The sequence below is a fragment of the Chiloscyllium plagiosum genome, unplaced genomic scaffold (genome assembly GCF_037043375.1).
Source record: "Chiloscyllium plagiosum isolate Xiang-an unplaced genomic scaffold, Cpla_swu_hap1 HiC_scaffold_2, whole genome shotgun sequence".
NCBI classification, from domain to species: Eukaryota; Metazoa; Chordata; class Chondrichthyes; order Orectolobiformes; family Hemiscylliidae; genus Chiloscyllium; species Chiloscyllium plagiosum.
The window spans coordinates 140,056,956-140,072,291 of NW_028270140.1; the positions used below are offsets into that span (position 1 = coordinate 140,056,956).

Consider the following 15,336-nt stretch of genomic DNA (forward strand, 5'->3'; position numbering starts at 1 on the left):
GATCTCACAGGCAGAGCCCTTCTCACCACCAGCCAAGCCATGTCTTGGTGCTTGTTGGAAAGTTCTGGCGATGAGGCATTCTGCCAAATGGCTTTGACAGTCTGCTCAGGGAACCGCTCGATAGGATCCGCCCTCTTTTCCCGAAGAGTCTCAAGGACACTACGTGCTGACCACTTCCTGATGGACTTGTGGTCAAAGGTGTTTTTCTTGATAAACTTCTCCACGAAGGACAGGTGATACAGAACAATCCAACTACTTGGAGCGTTCCACGGCAGCGAGGCCAGGCCCATCCTTCGCAACACCGGGGACAGGTAGAACCTCAGTACGTAGTGACACTTGGTGTTTGCGTACCGGGGATCCACGCACAGCTTGATGCAGCCACACACAAAGGTGGCCATCAGGGGGAGGGTGGCATTGGGTGTATTTTTTTCCCCTGTTGCCCAGATCTTTATACATAGAGTCCCTTCGGACCCAGTCCATCTTTGATCTCCATATAAAGTGGAAGATGGCCCGGGTGACTGCAGTGGCACAGGTTCTGGGAATAGGCCACGTATAACAGCAATGACAATGCCTCACACCTGATGACCAGGTTTTTTCCCGCGATGGAGAGCGACCGTAGCTTCCATCTGCCCAGTTTCTGCCTCACTTTCCTGATACGCTCCTCCCAAGACTTGGCGCACGCCCCAGCCCCCCCAAACCAAATACCCAGCACCTTCAGGTGGTCGGTCCTGACGGTGAAGGGGATCGGTCGGCCCAGTTCCCGAAGAGCATGGCCTCGCTCTTGCCTCAGTTTACCTTGGCCCCCGAGGCCCGTTTGAACTGGTCACATATGCACATGAGTCTGCGCACGGACAGCGGATCCGAGCAGAAAACGGCGACGTCATCCATGTACAGGGAGGCCTTAACCTGCAGGCCCCCACTGCCAGGAATAGTCACCCCTCTCAGGCTCACATCCTTCCTGATGGACTCGGCAAATGGCTCAATGCAGCACACAAACAAGGCAGAAGAGAGAGGGCAGCCCTGCCTGACTCCAGATCTGATTGGGAAGCTATCTGAGTCCCACCCATTGATTGAGACTGCACTGACAATGTTGGTGTAGAGCAGTCTGATCTAATTGCAGATTCCCACCCCAAAGCCCATTTTGGAGAGAACATCTCATATACGTGTGTGATATCCTGTCAAAGGCTTTCTCCTGGTCCAGGCTGATCAGGCAGGTGTCCAACCCTCTGTTCTGCACGTAGGCGATTGTATCCTTAAGGAGTATGAGACTCTCAGCGATCTTCCTGCCCGGTACAGCACCGGTTTGGTCAGGGTGAATCACCGACCCCAGAGCAGACCTGACTCAGTTGGCGATTACCTTTGACAAAATTTTGTAATCCGCATTCAATAGTGAGATTGGTCTCCAATTTTTGAGTTCCTCCTTCTCCCCCTTCCACTTGTGATGAGGGTGATGATGCCTTTCCTAATGGATTCACTCATGGTACCTGCCCGAAGCATAGTGACATACACCTCCAGCAGGTCCTGGCCAATCAAGTCCCACAGAGCAGAATAGAGCTTGACTGGTAAGCCGTCGCTTCCGGGAGTTTTATTCTTTTCGAAGGACTCGAGGGCCTTGGTCAGCTCGTCCAGGGATATTGGCTAGTCCAGCCTCTCCCGTGTTCTGTCGTCTAAACGTCCGTGAGAGAGGACAGGAACGACTGGGAGGCCGTGCTGTCGGTCGGCTTCGCGTCATACAGACTGGCATAGAAGGATTTGCTGATCCTATGACGTCAACCTGCGATGACATTATCGAGCCATCTTCTACCTTCAGGTTGCTGAGCAAGGAGCTCTCTTTGTGCACCTTCTGGAAGAAAAAACGTGAGCACTTCTCGTCCTGCTCCACCGAGCGGACCCTGAACCGGAAGATTATCTTGGAGGCCTCCTAGGCAAAGAGTGAGACTTGCTGGCCCTTCACCTCCTTGAGGTCCTCCATGACATCGACCCCCATCATCTGCAGCAGGAGCAGGTTCTGCATACTTTCCTGGAGCTGGGACAGTTTTCTCCACCTCTCTCTCGCCTCCTGAACACCTTTGAGGATGAAGAAGCTCTTGATGTTCCCTTTTACTGTTTCCCACCGGTCTGTTGGGGACTCAAAGAGGGGCTTCATGGTTCTCCAACCTGTGGAGTCCCTCTTGAGCTCCTCAATGTTTCTTGGGGTCAACAGCTTTGTGTTCAGCTTCCCCGTTCCCTTACCAGCCCGCTGCTCGTCCTGTAGGTGACAGTCAGACAGCAGGAGGCAGTGGTCAGAGAATAACACCGGCTTGACGTCAGTGGATCTGACCGAGAGCGTTCGGGACACAAACAGGTAATCTATCCTTGAGCAGATAGACCCGTCTGCCCGTGACCAGGTGTATCTACGCTGCGCTCCGTCTGCAGGGGTGCTGAAGATGTCATGCAGCTGTGTATCTTTTACCGTTTCCATCGTCTCATTGTACTCCATCTACCAGACCTTTGCCAATTCACTTAAACTATCTATGTCCCTCTGCAAAGTTTCACAGTCCTGTAAACACTTTGCTCGACCACTCATCTTAGTGCCATCCACAAACTTTGATACACTACATGTGGTCCCCAACTCCAAATCATCTATGTAAATTGTGAATAATTGTGGTCCCAATACTGATCCCTGAGGCACACCATTAATCACTGATTGCCAACCAGAAAAGCATTCATTTATCCCCATTCTTTGCTTCCTATTAGTTTACCAATCCTCTATCCATGCTAATACATTGCCCATAACACTTTGCATCTTCACCTATTGCAGCAGCCTTTTGTGTGGCACCTTGTCGAATGCCTTTTGGAAATCTAGATATGCCACATCTACTGGTTTCCCATTGTCCACCATGCTTGTAATATCTTCTTAGAATTCTAATAGATTAGTCAAGCATTGTTATGACATGGGTTAAACCCTCCTGCTTAATTTAAAACCATCAACACAGAAAAGATTTATTCTGTGCAGTAACAATTTGGAGGTTCGGGTCCGTGATTTGAACTGGTTTAGACAGATTTGAATAGATTTGGGGATACAAAAAGTCCCAGCAGATTTAAACAATTCCAGGTTAGTGTCCTAGATCTTTAACTAAAATGTAAATGAAACAATTTGTTTAATTTCGGTCACTTATGGTTGATTAAATTAAGTGGCGCTTAAAATTGCGAAAGAGGTTCTGGGATTTGAAAATGGTTCTCAAATTTGCTGAGAAAATTTAGAAGGAAAGAAAAAGGGCCATACTTCTAGAATTAGCAAAGAAGTTAGATTTGGGTTTAACCAGGGATGAAAGTAAAGCTGAAATTGTAAGGGAATTACTCAAACATGTATGTGTAACTGAGAAACAGACAAGTACAATAGAGATAGAAAACCTTAAATTACAATTGAGGAAAGTGGAGTCAGAAGATAAACAAAGGGAGAGAGAAAGAGAAAGAGAGAGAAGAAAGAGAGAGAGAGGGAAAGAGAGAAGGTTCTTGGCTGATCAAAGAGAGAGAGAGAAAGAAAGGGAGAGAGAAAGAAAGAGAGAGAGAGAATTTGAACTTGAGAGTTGCGAATTAGTCAGCAACGTTGTTAACAGGATGGAGATTAAATGAGAAGGTAGTGATATATATAAATATGTCAAAACACGGCCACATTTTGATGAAAAAGATGTTGAAGCATTCTTTATTTCATTCAAAAAATTGGCTGGGCAGATGGAGTGGTCCGAGGATTTATGGGTAATGCTAGTTCAGACTAAACTGGTAGGCAGAGCTAGTGAGGTATTTGCCATGCTGTCAGATGAGGTATCAAGAGATTATGAAGAGGTTAAACAGGCTATTTTAAGTGCTTATGAATTGGTACCAGAAGCACATAGACAGCAGTTCAGAAACACAAAGAAGGAACCAGGTCAGATGTATGTTGAGTTTGAAAGAATTAAACATAGTCATTTTAATTGATGGGTGCGTGCTTTGAAAATAGATAGGACATTTGAGGCTCTAAGAGAGATTATTCTGCTGGAGTTTAAAAACCCACTTCCAGAGATGGTAAGAATTCATGTGGAGGAACAGAAAGTTCAGGAAGTGAGAAGGGCCGCAGAATTAACAGATGAGTACATGTTGGTGCATAAGACAAGCTTCTGGCCAGAATTTCATCCTATGAGGGATAGAAATTGGGAGAAGGGGAGGTGCTAAATCAAAGGAGATAGTACTAAACCAAGAGTGGACAACAATGGTAAGATTTTATCATTAAAATAGAAGTCCAAGAGAGTGGAAAGAGATGGAAGGCTTTACCACTGTGGTAAAGTGGGACAGGCAAAGACATAGTGCTGGTCATTCAAGAAAGGCATTGTGGGAAAAGATGTGGTACAAGAAGCCAAGCCAGTGGCATTAGTGAAGGTAGTAAGGGAGAGCCCCAAGAAGAGCCAAGGAGCTGCAGGAGAGTGAACAGCCTGGGCAGGGGCTGGGTATGGAGTTAGTACCTGATCTCTACAAAGAATTTGCCTCTGTGGGTAAAGTTTACTCAGGAAGAACAGGGGGAGAAGGACACGGAGTTATAATTTTAAGAGATACAGGATCTAACCACTCACTGATAGTAAGGGATGAGTGAATATGCACTCTTTCTGATCTGTTACCGGAGAGAGTGGTAATTTGTGGGATAGATGGACAGAAATCTAGCATTCCCCTATGAAAGGTTAGGTTGGAGTGCCAACTTAAGACTGGAGAAGTTATAGTGGGAATGATCGACAGAGTGTCAGTTCTAGGAATCCAGTTTGCTTTGGGAATGATTTGGCAGAATCCAAGGTGGGAGTGACACCCCTTGTTGTGGAGAAGCCAAAGGCAGACCAAGAAACTGAGGAGTTAAAACAGAAATATCCTGGTATTTTCCCAGAATGTGTGGTAATCAGATCCCACTATCATAAGTCACAGCATGAAGTGAAAAGTAAAAAGCAATATGAAGGAGTTGAGGTTCAGTTAGCGGATACCATGTTTGATGTATTGGTGTAGGAAAAACTTGAACAGGCAGAAGTGTTTTGTCCTGAAATGCTAAGAGACATGCAACAGCAAGACAAGACGATAAAAGATATATACGTGAATGTGTACTTTGAAAAGGAGGCACAGAATATTCTGGAGGGTTATTGTCTGAAAGATAGAATCCTTAGATGGAAATGGAGACCACAGCAGGTTGGTGCAGAGGAGAATGGGCCGAAGTGCACCAGATTGTGTTGCCGGTAACATACAGATAGGAAATGTTACGGGTAGCACATGAACTACCTGTATGAGGTCATCTCGGGCTACCATAGGCTCAGGCTAAGGTACAAAAACTTTTTTTATTGGCCTGGAATGCACAAGGACGTGGTTACCTTTTGCCGTACGTGTCATACATGCAAAATAGTTGGTAAGCCACAGCCGGTAATAAAACCATGGGAGACTGGTGAGCAAGGTTAGATCTCATGGAATACAGGAAGAACTAATCATTTGGATACAGAACTGGCTCAAAGGTAGAAGACAGAGGGTGATGGTGGAGGGTTGTTTTTCAGACTGGAGGCCTATGACCAGTGGAGTACCACAAGGAACGGTGCTGGGTCCACTACTTTTTGTCATTTATACAAATGATTTGGATGTGAGCATAAGGTTTAGTTAGTAAGTTTTGGTATCATCAGCAAATTGGAGGTGTAATGCACAGTGAAGAAGGTTACCTCAGATTACAGTGGGATCTAGATCAGATAGGCCAATGGGCTGAGAAGTGGCAGATGGAATTTAATTTAGATAAATATGAGGTGCTGCATTTTGGGAAAGCAAATCTTAGCAGGAGTTATACACTTATTTGGTAAAGTCCCAAGGAGTGTTGCTGAACCAAGAGACCTTGGAGTGCAGGTTCATAGCTACTTGAAAGTGGAGTTGCAGGTGGATAGGATAGCGAAGAAGGCATTTGGTACGCTTTCTTTTATTGGTCAGAGTATTGAGTACAGGAGTTGGGAGGTCATGTTGCGGCTGTACAGGACATTGGTTAGGCCACTGTTGGAATATTGTGTGCAATTCTGGTCTCCTTCCTATCGGAAAGATGTTGTGAAACTTGAAAGGATTGAGAAAAGATTTACAAGGATCTTGCCAGGGTTGGAAGATTTGAGCTACAGGGAGAGGTTGAATATGTGAGGGCTGTTTTCCCTGGAGCATCGGAGGCTGAGGGGTGACCTTATAGAGATTCATAAAATCATGAGGGGCATGGATAAGATAAATAGACAAAGTATTTTCCCTGGGGTGGGGGAGTCCAGAACTAGAGGGCATAGGTTTAGGGTGAGAGGGGAAAGATCTAAAAGAGACCTAAGGGGCAACTTTTTAACTCAGAGAGTGGTACGTATATGGAATGAGCTGCCAGAGGAAGTGGTGGAGGCTAGTACAATTGGAACATTTAAAAGGCATTTGGATGGGTATATGAATAGGAAGAGTTTGGAGGGATATGGGCCGGGTGCTGGCAGGTGGGACTAGATTGGGTTGGGATATCTGGTCGGCATGGACAGGTTGGACCAAAGGGTCTGCTTCCGTGCTGTACATCTCAATGACTCTGTGACCTTTGTTGCCAATTCCCCATTTGAAGAACCTTTCACGCAGGTTATAATTGATTGTGGAGGTCCCCTCCCGAGAACTAAAAGTGTGAACCAGTATTTGTAACGATAATGGATGTGTCCACCAGATTTTTGAGGCAATTCTATTATGGAGTATCAAGTCAAAAAGGGTGGTAGAGGAGTTAGTTGCTTTCTTCATGTGGTACGGGCTGCTCAGAGAGATTCAGTCGGACCAAGGGTCAAATCTTACTGCTCAGCTGTTTGAGGTGGTTATGGGTAGCAGCACTTTAAATCCAGTATGTATCATCCCGAATCCCAGGGAGCTTTAGAAAGGAAGCATCAGACCTTGAGAGCATACTGTCAGGATTACCTGAATGTTTTGTATAAAGGTATCCCACTTGTATTGTTTTCCATTAGAGATGCCCCAAACAAATCTTCTCAGTTCACTCCCTTTCAGTTAATATTCGGTCATGAAGTGAAAGGCCCTTTGAAATTAATTAAAGAAAAATTGACAGGACCAAAGTCGGAGATCTCACATTTAGATTATGTATCGGAGGTGAGGGAAAGATTAAATTGAATAGATGAGTTAGCTAAACAGCACCTAAAGAAGGCACAGCATAGAATGAAGCAAGTGGCAGATAAAAGCTCTGAGATTCGGACGTTTTCCCGAGGTGATACCAGTGATAGAGATCCCTTCAAATCCAGATTTAGTGGCCCCTACCAAATTGAGAAAAAGTTGAGTCAGATAAACTATCTAGTAAAGATGCCAGATAGATAAAAAAAAGGTATCGGGTATGTCCTGTGAACATGTTGAAACCGTATTTATACTAGAGAGAAACAACTGAAGAAACAAGTGTTAGTTACTGCCCTGCAGAGCGAGGAATCAAATCCAGATGATGTGGATTTTGAGGTGCCTCAAAATAGATTAACAAATGAAGAAGTCCTCAAGGAGTGGGATAGATTAGCAAACTATCTGTCTCAGGAGCATAGAACGCAGTTGAAAGATTTCTTACTATAGTACAAGGACATCTGTAAGAATCAGATGGGGAGGAGTAATGCTATTGTACATGAAGTAGATGTAGGGAATACTGCTCCGATAAAGCAACACCCCTTTTAGCTTCATCCTTTCAAAGCCAGACAGGTCCAGATGGAGGTGGAGGCCATGCTCAATGAGAACATCATCGAACCAAGCCAGAGCAAGTGGAGTTTGCTGATTGTTTTAGTTCCCAAACCGGATGGGACTCAACAATTCTACGTAGATTATCAGAAGGTCAATGTTGTTACAAAATCGGACTCTTATCCAATTCCTACATTGGAGAACTGTATCACAAAAGTCAGACAAGTCAGTTACATCACCAAGCGGGACTTAATGCATGGTTATTGGCAGGTACCTTTATCAGAGATGGCGAAAGAAATTTCTGCGTTTGTAACCCCAAAAGGTCTATTTCAGTTTAAAGTGATGCCCTTTGGAATGAGGAATGCACCCACCACATTCCAAAGACTCATGAACAGAATTGTGTCTGGGTTAACAAACTGTGCAATCTATTTGGACGATGTAATGATCTTTAGTAAGTCCTGGAAAGATCACACGTTACAGCTGGCAGAGCTCTTTGCACGACTATGAGAAGCAAAACTGATGATAAACCTAAATGAAATGGAATTCACAAAAGCAGGGGGGGTGACGTTCTTGGGACAAAACCCCACGGAATGCAAGACGATGGCTATCGAGGAATTTCCACGACAACCCAAAGAAAGGGGTGCTTCGATTCTTAGGACTCAGCGGTTCCAAACTTCAGCAGTGTAGTGACACCATTAACCAATTTGCTGAAGAAGAACACAAAGTTTTGGTGGACAGAACCATGCCAGGAGGCATTCGACCATTTGAAATTGATATTAATCACCAAACCAGTTTTAGCTACACCAAACGTTTCAAAACCTGGTACTGCCTTACAGTAGTTTAATGTGCATGTCATGAACAATGTGTTGGAGACAGTTGTGTACACTGACCACAATCCACTTACATCCTTAGAACATTTTAAGGATAAGAATATGAGACTATTTCGTTGGACTCTGATGTTACAGACTTTTAATTTTAAAATCATTTATGCTGCGGGCAGGAAGAATGTAATCACAGATGCATTATTGCAGATTTAACTGATACAGTTTAGATGAGATTTGTCTTTATTTAATGTTAAACATATACAGGTATATGGGAAAAAGTTAAGGTGAACTTGTATTAAAGTTATCTGTATGTTAGGGTAATGTGTTTTAAAAGGAGAGAAAAAAAATGAAGCCATCTTTTCATTATGATGGTTCATTTTTTCTTAAGGGGGAAGGTGTTATGAAGATGTGGGTGTACTTTAACAGAGATAAAAGTAGCAGAACTACCAGACACAGCACCAAGTGTTCTCAATAAGGAAACAATATAACATTTGGTCGAACAACTCGATTAGTTTGTTGTCTGGAGACAAAAACAAATTTTAATTCAGTCAATCAGATTAAATTATACTCCGAAAAATATGAAACTCCAATCCAGTTTGATTTGAGTATATTGACAATCTTAAAAGCCATTGCCACAATCCAATGCTTTGGGAGTAAATGACTGGAGAAAATTGAACAGTTGAGAGGAGAACTGACAAGCCCAGCAGGTAAACAGATTGCATGAAAAATAGCTCTCTTATAAAGGTGCCTTTTCAATCAGTAACCTGTGATGAAGAAATTCCTAAGAAGAAGAAAAGACATGGGAAGATCTGAACAGAAGAACAAAAGCTGCCTGGTTTTGAGATAAGAAGTGTGGTTTTATAAATCTTAATTGGAAGTTTTATCAGACTAGTATTATAGAGAGGAAGGTAACAGATAGGTTAGAGAAAGAAATTGTAAACAGTGGCTAGTTAATTATCCTCTGTTATCCTTTAAGAAATAACGTCATTAATTTTTACTTTAAATAGTTCTTGGCCACTCAAATTTTTACACGGGCTAAATCTTTTCTATGTTGCTGATTTTAAATTTAGCAGAAGGATTTACCCCCATGTTGTAACAGCATGACCTGGCCTTCTGGCTCAGAGGTAGAGAAACTACCAACACTCCACAATAGACCAATCTATTGCATCTATATCAATATTCATATACACGCTGATATCTTCCTTTATTAACAAAGCTACCCTGCTTTCGTTTCCTTTTTACTGTTGCCAATTTTAACTTTGTCCAATCAATTTGCAGACTGAAGCTATGCATGTCAATTGGATTGCCATGCTTACATGTCTTCATTATTTCCTCATTTATACTTGGTCCTACAGTGAGGCAACACTTCAGGGTCACATAGATGATATCCCCTTCAAACCTTTTTACCTTGCTATTCCTTAATTCCATCCAAATTGAGTCCACATATGATCTGTTGCACATATTGATATTTTCTAATCAACCTGTTCAGGGATGCTATTACACACCACTGGAGCAAGTAGGATGTGAACCTGCCTTTCTGGCTCAGAGGTGGAGAAACTACCGCTGCCCCACAATTGCCCAATCTTTTGCACCTATATTACTATTCACATAGGCACTGATACCTTCCTTTATTAACAAAGTTACCCTAATTTCTTTTTTCTTTTGCATATTCTTCAGGGACATCAAATATCCTTAAATATCCAATTCTTAGTCACCTTGCAACCATGCCTCAGTAATAGTTAACAAGTAATGTTTGTTTATTTCTATCTGCAACTATCTTGTCCCTAATGCTGCACATAGTGAGATAAAGAAACTTAAGCTTTGACTTCTTGCCATTATTCTTCTCTCTGATTCTAATTTCTGCTGCACTCTTTGCATATATATTCCTGTCACACTTTGATCATTATTTGCGTTTTCTCAACCCTTCACTTCAGGTCTCATTGAACTTCCCTTTAATTGAATACTCCTCCCCACTAATCAGTTGATGAATTCAGCCAACTTAGAGGCATCTGCAAATTTGAATGGACACTATATTCCTTCAACAAAGTCTTTAATAAATATGGTGCAATATTTAAGCCTCGGAAAGAAATCTCTGGGAACACCTTTTATCATTAACACCAAGCAGTCCAAATCCTTTCTTCCCATTTTCTGTCCCTTACCTTTATATCTTTATCGGACTTGTCAAAAGGTTAACTCTCATACCATGTTTTTATTTCCAAATGATCTCTTCCTTACTGGGTGTTAAATTGGCAGGATCTTAGCATTGTGGGTTTTCCTTCTTATCTTTTTTAAACATTGGAATGTTTTTGAATGGAAAATCAGAAATTTCTAAACTAATAGTACAATTCCCAAAATCAACAGAACTTTGTCAGACTTCAGTATTTCTCCGACTTACTCTTTGTTCTTTTATACTATTGGGTGGAAACCGTCAACTCTTGGAGATTTATTGACCTTAAGACACACAATCTTTCTCCAATCCCATGTTGTCTCTCATATTCGGCCAGAAGCAGGCAGGTGGGACTAGTTTAGTTGGGATTATGGTCAGCATGGGCTGGTTGGACTGATGGATCTGTTTCCATGCTGGATGACTCTATGACTCTGTATTCCTTCAAAACAATGACAACATTGAAAATAGCTGTAGAGTAGAAGAAAGTTAAATTGAATTGAAGATGCTGTAGCTGGTAATTTCATGTTGTGGTTTCTTTACTTTATTCAGGTTTTGTACCAGCAGCACATGCTCCAGTCTACACAGCTTCAAAGCATGGAGTGCTTGGTTTTACCAGATCTCTTGCTGTAAGTATTGTAAACAATAAAAGTTGATCAACTGATACTGCAAGGCTCATGTTCATTAATACAGTTACTGTTGAAACCAATTATTTGGTCCAGCACCAATGTTTCTGCTTCACAAGAGCTTCCTCCTAGTCTACTTCACCTGACACTACCAGCATTTTGTTCTGTTCCATTCTCCATGATATGTTTCTCATCTTTCCCTCAATGTATCTATCTCATTCACTTCTCCTCTTGTGAGAAGTTGCACCTTCTACCTTCTAACAATTCTCTGTGTAAAGAGGTTTCTCCTGAATTCCTTATTTGATTCGTTAGTGGTTCATTTGTAGTTCTGAAGAAGTATCACATTTGATGTGAAACATTAACCCTGTTTTACCTGAGACATATTGACTCACTCTGTGAGAGAGCAGCCCCTATGTTCCTCTGGGACTGTAGCAACCTTACCTTCACTTTACCATTTCTCTCTCTCTTTGTGCAGGTTCTACCCGATCTGTTAATGGGTATTTCCTGTGCTTCTGGTTTTCACTTCAGATTTGTAGCATCTGCTGTATTTTAATTTAACAGGAGAACCCTGACTAAGATTTCTCCCACTCCTCATTTTTAGCCCAATGGTGTTAAGGAAATTGTAACAGGCCCCCATTGAGCAGCTATCTCTCTGTTCTTCTCAGTCAAACATTGACTGAAAGTTTAAACTGAGACACTAAAAGGACTGGGGGAGGAGCAGTAAGAGCCAACGGGGAGAATTAGTCAGGGCTAAATGTAGAATCATAGGGTTGGGGACAGGGTTTGGGAGGGTTACTCTTCGGACGGTGTGGTGTAAAATTCCAAGCAGTGGAATGTGGTGAAACGGTTAAAAATTATGTCCCAATACATGTGTGAATCTAACCGGAATGGAGGTGTTGCTTAGTCCCGTGTGAATCTTCTTATCTGTATGTAACCAGAATGGAATGTGTTTTTTAGCCTTGCTCTGCTGTTCACATGATTGTTTATATCTGGAAGGGAGTATATCAGCTGGAAAAGTCTCCAGTTCGGTGAGTCTGCTCCGGGGTTACGTTTAACCGCCGAGCGTGGGTTGTTGGCAACCGCTCTACGAGAACTGACGGCTCCCAGTTTTTGTAACATGTAGAGTGAGTATAAGCCAGACCCGTTGTGCGACACTGCGGGGAATAAAATGCCCATATTCTAGCAGTCTCGCCTCTTGGTCGTTTGTTCTGTGTCAGACTACTCTCCTACGAACCTGACCTTGAGAATTTTTTAAAACATTTGGCGTAGTCGAGCAGGGTCAATCGCAATTGAGGAGAGATTTTGATACAGAACAATGTTTTGGAAAACGACTAAGAAACCAGAAGAACAAACTGTGGAGGTCCCGACCGTCCCGGGATGGCATGGATGTGGGCATGTACGTGGCAGTTTGTTTGAGAAAGGATCCCAGTCCTGCCGAAGAACCCCTTGCCTGGGGTACAGCGGAGGATGTGGGCATGTCCAAAAGGCTGAAGCGGAGTTAACAGAATTGAATGGGATTGAACTGAATTGAACTGAGTGGAACTGAAGTGAATCAAATTGAACGGAACAAAATGGAACTGAGCTAAATTGAATTGAAATGGACGGAACTGAATTGAATTACACTGAATTGACTGAACTGAAATTAACTGAAACGAATTGAACTGAATTAAGCATAATGTAACACATGTATTGGGCCAAGCAGTGGAATGTGGTGTAAAATTCCAAGCAGTGGAATGTGGTGAAACGGTTAAAAATTATGTCCCAATACATGTGTGAATCTAACCGGAATGGAGGTGTTGCTTAGTCCCGTGTGAATCTTCTTATCTGTATGTAACCAGAATGGAATGTGTTTTTTAGCCTTGCTCTGCTGTTCACATGAATGTTTATATCTGGAAGGGAGTATATCAGCTGGAAAAGTCTCCAGTTCGGTGAGTCTGCTCCGGGGTTACGTTTAACCGCCGAGCGTGGGTTGTTGGCAACCGCTCTACGAGAACTGACGGCTCCCAGTTTTTGTAACATGTAGAGTGAGTATAAGCCAGACCCGTTGTGCGACACTGCGGGGAATAAAATGCCCATATTCTAGCAGTCTCGCCTCTTGGTCGTTTGTTCTGTGTCAGACTACTCTCCTACGAACCTGACCTTGAGAATTTTTTAAAACAGACGGTCAGTGTGGACTTGTTGGGCCAAATGGCCTGTTTCCACACTATATGGATTCTATGTACTGTGTACAAGGAGCTAATAAGAATCTCTTATTCTTCCAGGAAGCTTCTAGCCTTGGAAATTATGGGGTACGAATAAATGCACTGTGCCCAAGTTTTGTCAACACTGAAATTCTTGAGACTGTAAACCGTGAAGAAAATCTAGGAATCTTTTATCAGTTCAAGGACAATGTCAAGAATTTAATGCAGGTCTTTGGAGTGTTGGAGTAAGTCATTATTATGTATTCCTATTTCCGTGCTATATTGCGTCGCGTTACAACATAATTGCATCTGACTCTGAGCGTAGTCCATCAGATGCTCTGGGCAGTGTCAGGGAAATTTACCACAGGGAATAGAGAAATAGCAGAAAAGCTAAATGATTACTTTCTGTCTTCACTGAGGAAATACAAGAAATGTCCCAGAATTAGAGGTCCAATGAACTAGGGAGAATTAAGGAGTTGAAGGGAAATGGTATCAGAAGGAATGATATGTTGGAGAAATTAATGAGATTGAAGGTTGGGAGGTCCCAGGACTTGGTAGGCTACATCCCAGAGTTTTGAAAGAGATAACTGGGGATATAATAAATGCATCGGCAATCATCTTTCAAATTCTGTAAGTTCTGGAATAGTTCCTGCAGATTATAAGGTAGCAAATGACACTCAACTGTGTAAGAGGAGAGAGAGAGAGAGAGAGACAGAGAAAACAAAACAGGAAATTGCAGACCTGTCATGAGTAGAGAAAATGTTAAAATCTAATAAAAAGAATGTGACAAACAGATACTTAAGACAATGATGATTTGATTGGGCATCATCAGCATGGATTTGTGAATGGGAAAATTGTGTTTGATTAACCTATAGAGGTTTTCTTTAGGATGTCACTATCAGAATTGACAAAAGGGGAGTTAGTTTTTAGAAGACTATTGATAAAGTCTCCCGTAAACATAAATCACCTGGGATAGAAGGTAATGTACTGGCACAGATGATAGTCTGCTATTGACTCTTCTGACTAACATGCACTTTGCTCCATTAAACTCCATCTGTCAAGATTTTTTTTCTACTTACTCAACTCATGCAGATTCCTTATGTCGTCATGCCAACTTGCCCTCCCAGTTATTTTTGTATTATCAGCAAGTTTGGATACATTGCACACTGCTCCAGCTCCCTGCCCCACCCAAGTTATTAATACAGATGTTAAATAATCTTTGTGGTACTCTACTGGTTAATTCTTTCTAACCTGAAGAAGATCCATTAATTCCTGTCATCTGAGTGTTAACTAATCCTCAATCCATGCTAATACATTTACCCCAGTCCATGCTAATGCATTAACCCCAAACCATGCCAATACATTAACCCCAATCCATGCTAATACATTTACCCCAATCCATGCTAATGCATTTACCCCGATCCATGCTAATACATTAGCCCCGATCCATGCTAATACATTAGCCCCGATCCATGCTAATGCATTAACCCCGATCCATGCTAATGCATTAACCCCGATCCATGCTAATACATTAACCCCGATCCATGCTAATGCATTAACCCCGATCCATGCTAATACAGTTACCCCAATCCATGCTAATGCATTTACCCCAATCCATGCTAATGCATTTACCCCAATCCATGCTAATACATTAACCCCGATCCATGCTAATACATTATCCCCAGTCCATGATAATGCATTAATCCCAGTCCATGCTAATACATTTACCCCAATCCATGCTAATACATTTACCCCAATCCATGCTAATGCATTAACCCCAGTCCATGATAATGCATTTACCCCAATCCATGCTAATGCATTATCCCCAGTCCATGATAATGCATTAACCCCAGTCCATGATA

At 42.4% G+C, this 15,336-nt stretch overlaps 1 protein-coding gene across 2 annotated transcripts in view; it reads left to right on the plus strand.

The window, feature by feature from the left end:
• The window catches only part of LOC122557178 (15-hydroxyprostaglandin dehydrogenase [NAD(+)]-like), a 105,127-nt gene that overhangs the window by 70,811 nt on the left and 18,980 nt on the right, over window positions 1-15,336 (plus strand). For both annotated transcript variants that reach the window (XM_087973830.1, XM_043704579.2), the window contains exons 5-6: window positions 11,221-11,297; window positions 13,556-13,719. In XM_087973830.1, the coding sequence (XP_087829956.1) occupies window positions 11,221-11,297; window positions 13,556-13,719 (241 nt within the window). The remainder of the gene's footprint in view (window positions 1-11,220; window positions 11,298-13,555; window positions 13,720-15,336) is intronic.